This window comes from Pteropus medius, unplaced genomic scaffold (genome assembly GCF_902729225.1).
Source record: "Pteropus medius unplaced genomic scaffold, Ma_sr-lr_union100, whole genome shotgun sequence".
Lineage (NCBI taxonomy): Eukaryota > Metazoa > Chordata > Mammalia > Chiroptera > Pteropodidae > Pteropus > Pteropus medius.
In genome coordinates this window covers 10,005,986-10,014,813 of record NW_024352783.1, presented here as the reverse complement: position 1 = coordinate 10,014,813, position 8,828 = coordinate 10,005,986, and the positions used below count along the sequence as shown (strand labels likewise).

Genomic DNA, 8,828 nt, shown 5'->3' with positions numbered 1-8,828 from the left:
TCCAACATATACAAGAATAAACTCAAAATGGATTAAAGACTTAAATGTAAGACCTGAAACCATAAATCTTCTCGAAGAAACCACAGGCAGTAAACTCTGACTTGTTATTAGTAACTTTTTTCCTGATACATCTTCTTGGACATGGGAAACAAAAGAAAAGATAAACGAAAAGACAGCCTACTAATGGGAGAAGATATTTGCCTATGATACATCCAACAAGGGTTAATATTCAAAACTTATAAAGAACTCATACAACTCAACAACAGAAAACAAACAATCCAATTAAAAAATGGGCAGAAGATCTGAATAGGCATCTCTCCAGAGGACATATAGATGGCCAACACACATATGTAAAGATGCTCAAGGTCACTAATCATCAGAGAAAGGCAAATTAAAAGCACAGCGAGCTATCGTCTCACACCTGTTAGATGGGCTGTCATCAAGAAATCAAAGACAACAAAGGTTGGCGAGAACATGGAGAAAAGGGAACCCTCATGCACTCTTGGTGGGTTTGCAAATTGGTGCAGCCACTGTGGAAAACAGTTTGGAGGTTCCTCAAAAAATTAAAACTAGAACTACCTTTTGACCCAGCAATTGCACTTCTGGGTACTTATCCAAAGGAAAACAAAACACTAGTTTGTAAAGATCTATGCACCCCTATGTTCACGGCAGTGCTATTCTCAATAGCCATGATATGGAAGCAACCTATGTGCCAATCGACAGACAACTGGATAAAGAAGTCATGGTACATATATACAATGGAATATTACTCAGCCATTAAAAAAATGAAATCTTACCATTTGCAACGACATGGATGGACCTAGAGGGTATTATGCTGATTGAAATAAGTCAGACAGAGAAAGATAAATACCATATGATTTCAGTTGTATGCGGAATCTAAGGAACAAAAGAAACGAACAAACTAAATGAAAACAGACTCTCGGATACAGAGGACATTATGGTGAATGTCAGAGGGGTGGGGGCTTTGTGTTTGGGTGAATAAAGTGAAGGAAATAAGAAGCATAAATTCGTAGTTACAAAACAGGGAATATAGTCAATATTACGATAATGGCTGTGTATAGTGCCAGATGCGTGCTAAAGTAATTGGGGGTATTGCTTCATAAATTATATAATTGTCTATCCACTGTACTGTATACCTGAAACTAATTTAAAAACTAAAACAAAAACAAACAACGCCTGGGGCTCCTCCAGCTTTCCTCTCAGCCACAATCTCTGCTGGCTTCACGGGCAGACATTATGGGGATTTCTCTTCCTGGCACTGAAACCTGGTATCAGGCTGAGACCACTCACTCCTCCTGGAGTGACCTCTCCAGCTAAGATATCCCTCCCAATTTTTAATCACCACACAGGGTTGTAGGACCAGCCTGTTCTGCAACTCCTCTTTCCCTAGCGGTTCGAGGTGGCGAGGTGGCCTCTTCTATGTCCTTAGCTGTAGGACTTCTGTTCAGCTAGACTTCAGGCGATTCTCAATGATGACTGTTGTTTAGTGGTAATTTTGATGTAGTCTTGAGGCAAGCATGTACCTACTATGCCATCTTGACTAGAAATTTTCCTACCATAGCACTTTTATAATGCTTTTAAAAATTAACCTCCTCCCCCAATTAGAATTCAACTAATTGGCTTTATGCATTTTGTGCTTGTCAATTACCAAGTGGTTTCTTTTTAATCTAGTAATAAACTTTAACAGTTCATTAGGAATCCGGGCTTATCAAATGCCTTTTACAACTATCTAAAATTCTCTGATCTCAACTTTTGATTTTTAGAAGAGAATAGAGTTTTGTCTTTATCCACTATTGTTAAGTAATTCAACTGCTTAATCAAAGTAGCCATCTCATTTTTCTATTCACAAATACCATCTCTGATTTATCCAGTCATTTATCTTCTCTGGGGTCTTTGCAACTGCTCGGACTTATGTGCAAATATTTTCTTCTACAGATTGGTTACCATTTCAAGTTGCAACACAGAAACTTAGAACTTACAAACCCAAAACTGCATCTTTGAACAGCAATTAATGGGAGAGAACTAGAGCACAATTTGACCATTATCATAGGAAGAGGAGGGAACTTGAACAAGGTAGGTCCACCAATAAACATCAACAGTTCAGCATACCTGTAAACCTAAGACTTAACCTTCCCCTCTGCCAAATTGTTTGCTAGAAAAGTACTTGTCCCTGATTAGACTACACAGGCATTATTCTGTTACGAAGGCTAGCTGGTATCTTTCACAGTGTAAAAACCAACATAAACGGAGCCACTTTAAAATGGAACTGAAGCTGCCATCCCAGAGGAGCTGCCTTGCATGTCTTATGCCCCAAACTTTTGGAATGTTAAAACAGGACAAAATAACCTTTGGACTAGGACAAAAAGAACTGTTGGCAAAGAACAAGAAAGCAGACATTGTAAGACTGATGGCTACCAGACCAAAAATTAAAAATCTGTAATATTAGTGTCATTATGTTACCTTATGTTTCCTTCTATTGATGTAATTGTTCCCCTTCCCTTTCTCATACTCGTTGCCTTTATCTCTTAATCAGTTCATTTGGACCTCAGCCTGAATCAGTGCTTCCCAAGTAGCTATTCATTTTTGATCTCAAATAAATATTTTTTGCCTCTCACTTTGGCCTTTTATTTCTCATTTAACAGCAGTAATGTTTTACTACCTAGCTTTGTTTGGGATTTTGATTTACTAAACAAAGAAGGTGCCATTCATACAGGGCAGAAAAATTTCACTGCTTTACTGCTCATTAATACCATTCTTTGTCTCAGAAAACATCTGCCGTTTTAAAACTTGCAACCAGATATTTCTTTAAAGAATACTGTATAGCAATATATCCCAAACTGGCAATCTCCAAGACCAAGCATAAACATTTAAGCAAGTCTATATTAAAAGTTAAACATTGTCCCTTTGGGCAGTAAACTTGGTACCAAAAATGAATAGAAATATAATGCAAGTTCAGGTATCCTCTGCTTTTCCATTTTGCTTTTACAAAATACCTACATTAGTACCTGTTTTCGCTAACTGAAAGAAATCTGAAGATTTTCACTTTTTTGAAAAAGTGAAGTAAAAGTGTTCAGCATTTGTTTTCCAGCAGGTTGTTGTAGAGGCAGCATGTATCCCAAGCAGCAGTGAGAATGGCCCCGCCAAGCTCACTCCACTTTATAGATGCTGTGTATTTATCATATCATTCCTGCTTTTACTATATGTTAGTGTTATTTTAGGTTTTATGTTTTGTTTCGTATGATTTGGTAGGTTATTTTGGGGGTCTGGGAACATTGAAAAAAAATTCCATATAAATTAATGGCAATTGTTTCTTTGCTTTACAAAAGTTTTCATAGGAACGCTCTACTTTCGCTAGTGGGGGAAACATGTATTCTGAGGGCAAGTATTCTCATTAATTCAGAGTATTTATTAATCTTTCAAATTACCATGGAAAGGGAAGAGGTTGGAATTAATAGAATTTAAAAATTTAGAGGAGATGTCCAATGGAACTGGGTCCCTAACCTGTATGGGATTTTAGGAGAAGCATGCCTCCTGGGGCCAGTATCTCTAAGGGAGTATGATGAGGCTGATTCTAGGAGCATGGGAAACAACCTGGGGCTCACTGCTGCTGTTGGAACCATCCTTACCAGGGTGAAGAGTTGTTTCTAGGGTCCTACTATTAAATAGGAAGCATGCAGCAAAGAGTCTGTCCCTGTTTCCTCCCTAGCTTTCTATTCTGCCTCCTACTGGCAAAAAAAAAAAAAAAAAAAGAGAGAAGTGGTTTGCAGAGTTCTATACCTAAAATCAGAAAGAATAAAGGTAGGTGTAAAGCTGAAAAACAATCACAACCAGCATTCCCCTTTCACTGACACAGGAGGGACACAGATGAGACCTTAAATACCATACCCATTTTCAGTTCATGTTTCAATAATGTGGTGTTCTAATGAATCCATTTTGGGGAAAAAAATTAATAGCGTCCACTTCATTAAAAGTCCACAAGAGAGTTATTCTTTACTTAAAAAGTCATAACTTGCAGCTTTTAGAATTTTCAAACACTTTTTAGGTGATTTTAATTCATATCCAGGTAAATCAGTTGTCTGAAAGCAAAACAGTATGCTATTCACTACACTAATAAAAGATTTCCATTAAATATTTTCTTTTTCCTAAGTACAGGTATGTGTAAGCCTAAGTGGAAATGATGTGGCCCACAAGCAGTACTAATTTGAGCCAGAAAACTGGAGAGTTTAGATGACGGGTCAAACTCAGTCTTCTGTCTATATTCACATAAGTTTTATAGGCACAAAGTTATTCATTCATCTACATATCGGGTCTTCTGTGGCTGCTTTCCTGCAGCAAAACAGAGTAGTTATCACAATAGACCACAAGACCCCGGGCCCAAAGCCTCTCTATTAGGGGCAACTTTTACATGCTTCATGAGGTTTCAGAGTTTCTTCTTGTAAACAATAAAAGTGTGATTGACTACACATATTGACACTTTTAAAAAAGTGAATGCCGCTAGCAAGAGAGAAAAGTTTTTTAAGGACCAAATTCTAGTTTAATCTGACCACACTTTACAAAAGCTTCACCCCATTCCGGGGTGAAATTAGTAAACCCTAGATACATCAGAGTTCTATAGAGAAGGACCCTGAACATAATCAAAATGCAGCTGACAGTTTAACTGAAAATGCTTCTAGAAGAAAAAGAGGGGAAGTCTGGCACCTGTCTCATAAAAAAAAAGCCATTCTCAAGACTGTAAGTGTGTATAGTACACACCAAAGGTTAGAAAGAGTGCAATAGCATCTCTTTAATTCACAATTCATACTGCCACTAAAATGCATGTTAATTCTAATTATACAAAATTAGCTTCTGCCTTATGGACTCTCCCAGCTTTTTTTTAAGGCAACTGATATAACTTTAGACCCAAATCTTCCGAAAATGTCTAAAATCTAACTATTTCTGTTCAAAATGAATGTGCTTTTAAAAAACTTTTTAGAGGGGGAAAAAAGTGATAAAGACACATCAATGTTCAAGTAATTAAAACAAAAAGGTAGATTTAATACTATAACAACATTGATCGGAGGATAAATAAATCCACAACAGATTTTAAAGTTTGATTTTTTTTTCCTTTGCAGAGAAAATGGTTTTCTGAAAGCACATAGGACTGAAGAAGTCAAAACAAAATGTAATTTCTTAATGTCCAGGTGAAACAGGCTTGGTTCTCCCTGCTGCCCTCTTAACAGCTTACCAAAGTGACAGTTTCTCTCATTTTAACTTAAGATGGCCATTTGTTTCAAGAGTAACTGGATGGTTTGTTTCCAGAATCATCTTCTTGTGATCCCATGCTCTGTAAAAGAGAGAATGAAGGAGTGTATTTATGTTTGCTCTTGTCAAGGGTTCTCACCAGCCCTCAACAAGCATACTAGGGCTTCCCAGAGGACAGTCAACCTATATCTTTGTGTACAACAGAGAGGAGGCAATTCCAGGTACCACCCAACACAACCACCTAAGTACAGTTCCAGGTGGTAGTGTGAAAATGCTCTCAACAAGCCTTTGAACTTCGTAATAAACGTTTTCGAGAGCTGGCAATTAAACATTTAACCTAAAATCAACTTCATGTTCCTCATGTAGGAACACCCTTCCTTCTCCATCCAGCCCACTTCGAGTTAATGAGGGGAACCCTAATCACCTTTTGCACAAACTGGGGGTTTACTGTGATCTCCTGGTCCATTGCCTTCAGCCGCTCATCCAGCTCTATGCACTTCAGCATCTGTGTGACAGACATGTTTAAAGGTGGTTAGTAAGCGGGGTTAGGTCAATTACATCCTTTTGAACCTAGACTTTTAATATGGGTGCTACAAGTTCACAATCCCTTGACCCGAAACCCTTGGGGCTACTAGATAGGTTTTGGAGTCAGAATTTTTTGAATTCAGAAAGTTAACATAAGTAACATGTTACTTCAGAAAGTAACATACAAGTACTTTATGTTACCTAATATACCCGTAGGATCTAGGGTAGCATCCCATAATCAAACACGTTAATATCTTTTACAGTGAAACTTCAAAATATTCACACTAACTGGGATTAAAAAAAAAGACTAAATCAATTCAGGTGATATTTGCTATCAAATGAATTACCAAAAAAAAACTTCTGGTTTTCAGAATTTGTTTTGATTTTGAATTGCAAAAAAGGGATTGCGGAAGTATACTATATGTTGCTTTTAGGTTTTTGAGATTTGGTTCAATCCACTTCCTTAATCAGAGGTAAAAAACACAGACCACCTACACAATCCCAACTCATGTCCAAAACCCAGAGTGCTACTCAGAGCAACATGACCTCAGAAGATGCAGAGATGACTGCTCTATGGCCCATGGCAGTTGCTCGGTGGGGAACTGTAAGATGGCTTTCTTCCTCCAGTTACCCAACTTACCCCTACTCCTGACACAGAGATGTCTTCTTAACTTGAGACCTGGAACTCTAAATATATTTTATCACAGAAACAAGGCTCTACGTTATAGTGGGCAATTGGGTGTGGATAAAATTATATTAATTGTAAGACCCTTCATGTCTTTTAGGAGTTAAAATAGGCTTTGGTGAGCTAGATGGGAACTCTAACCCACCATTACTTATAACCAACAATCTAGAAGAGTTTTAAGCAGCCCATTTTGAAATTAAGTTTCTAGAAACTAAGATGTTGTATTTAAAACTAAAATTATCCTGTAGCACAAGGGCAATATTTCAAACACAACATCTTTAACACCAATCAAAAAAAAATAAAAAATAAAAATGTGGCATTCACATTTACCTCCTGGTCAATGTTATGAAGCATGGCTGGGTTATTATATTTTTCAGGATTATCATGGAAACTGACCATACCATCCTTCTGATTAATACTTGCAAAAATTTCACCATCTTCTATCTATAAAAGAAATCAAGAAAGCAGTTTAGATCTGAACATTATGTGACTATACAGTGATTCGATATAATCAGCATAATTGGGGCAGAAAGCAGAGAAGCGGACGACAGAGAAACAACAGTTGATTTTTACAGACTGCAGTTGCAAAACCGAGGCTGAGCGGGCAACCCCTAATCCCCAACCCAGAGGGCCTCTCCCCACATAATCTCTTCCATTAATGGCCAGGTGGAGAAGTAGTCCATTAAACACCATGAACAATCAAGGTGACAAGGTATCTCAGAAAGAAAGAGAAAAATCGCCAGAAAATAAGCTTATACACATAGAAATATGTGACTGAAATGACAGAGAATTAGGATGCTACTTCTAAAAAACTTCAGTTACATCCAAAATGAGTCATATCAACAATTTCAGGTTTTGAAAAAACAACTAGATGAGCAGAGCAAGGAGATTGAAACTCTCAAAAAGAACAGAATAAATCTTCTGGAGATAAAAAATACACTGCAAAGGTTGAAAAATGAAATAGTAATAAGCTTGAGAAACAGAGTAGACCAAATGGAGGAAAGGATCAGTTATATCAAAGACAGAAATCTAGAAATAAATCTAGAAATAAAGAAGAAGAGAAACTGAAGAATAAAAAATAATGAAAGAGAAATACAAGAACTAGCTGATACCGTCAGGAGACATAAAAATAATGGGCATTATCGAAGGTGAGGAAAAGAAGAAGGGACCAGAAAGCATTTTCATACAAATAGTTGAGGAGAATTTCTCAAATCTAAAATGAGCTGGAGCTTGGAATTCAAGAAGTCAACAGAACACCCAATTATCTCAACCCAAAAAGGCCTTCACCAAGATACATTGTATTAAAATTATTAAAAATCAACAACAAAGACAAAATTCTCAGGGCAGCCAGGGAGAAGACGATGGCAACTTATAAAAGAAAACCCAATAGATTATCCTCAGACTTCTCAGCACAGACCTTACAAGCCAGAAAGGAGTGGAATCAAATATCTAAACTATTAAGTGAAAGGAACAACCAGCCAAGAATAATGCATCCAGCTAAGCATTCCTTTAGATATGAAAGAGAAATAAAGTCCTTTCCAGACATACAAAAATTGAGGGAATTCTCCACTACGAGGCCTGCACTACAGGAAATACTGAAAGGGGTCAGCTCACCTAAAACAAAACGACAAAAAAAATATACATAATTAGGAGTAAAGTGACTATCAGGCAATAGACGCAGAGGAGTGCAACTCTTACTAAGAACATGGCATTATAAGCTTAAATAATAAGAAAAGAATTGTTATAACAAGATAGTAATGAACATTCAGCATACATAGGGACAAACTGAGACAACAATGACTGAAAAGGGGAGGATTCAAAGATCCAAATTCGCAAAGGGGAATGGAGATAAGGCATGCATAGAAGAAAAGAGACGACTATATATATAACTATCCTTTACATATTTGTAATGGTAACCACACACAGAAGATTCAGAACTGAAGTACATAACATGCGCGAACCAGAGTGAAACCCACAAAAGCCAACCAAACTAAAGAAAACAGAAACACAAGGACAAGGAAGCAATGGAAACACCGAGCTACCAGAAAGCAAAAGATAAGATGGCTATAAGAAGACCTCATATTTCAATAATTACCCTAAATGTAAATGGACTGAACTCACCAATAAAAAGGTACAGAGTTGCAGAATGGATCAAAACACAAAACGCAACCATATGCTGCCTCCAGGAGACACATCTCAGCTCCAAAGACAAATAAAGAATCAAAATGAAAGAGTGGAAAATGATATTTCAAGCAAATGGCATTCAGAGAAAAATGCGAGTAGCGGTACTAATATCAGATGAAATAGTCCTCAAAATAAAAAAGGTAAAGAAAGATACTGAGGACACTTCATAATG

The 8,828-nt window shown here is 37.1% G+C and overlaps 1 protein-coding gene and 1 long non-coding RNA gene across 2 annotated transcripts in view; one reads left to right on the top strand and one right to left on the bottom strand.

Annotated features, from left to right (window-relative positions):
• LOC120589880 (uncharacterized) overlaps window positions 1–2,628 on the top strand; it is a 13,164-nt gene extending 10,536 nt beyond the window's left edge. The window contains exons 2-3 of the long non-coding RNA XR_005649576.1: window positions 1,957–2,094; window positions 2,249–2,628. This is a non-coding gene — a long non-coding RNA (uncharacterized LOC120589880). The remainder of the gene's footprint in view (window positions 1–1,956; window positions 2,095–2,248) is intronic.
• Window positions 2,629–5,025: 2,397 nt separating this feature from the next.
• Window positions 5,026–8,828, bottom strand: part of COPS3 (COP9 signalosome subunit 3) — a 30,060-nt gene continuing 26,257 nt past the window's right edge. Inside the window, exons 10-12 of the mRNA XM_039847585.1 lie at window positions 6,803–6,916; window positions 5,687–5,767; window positions 5,026–5,344 (exon numbers count right to left, since the gene is read on the bottom strand). Coding sequence (XP_039703519.1) covers window positions 5,291–5,344; window positions 5,687–5,767; window positions 6,803–6,916 — 249 coding nt within the window. The 3' untranslated portion in view covers window positions 5,026–5,290. The remainder of the gene's footprint in view (window positions 5,345–5,686; window positions 5,768–6,802; window positions 6,917–8,828) is intronic.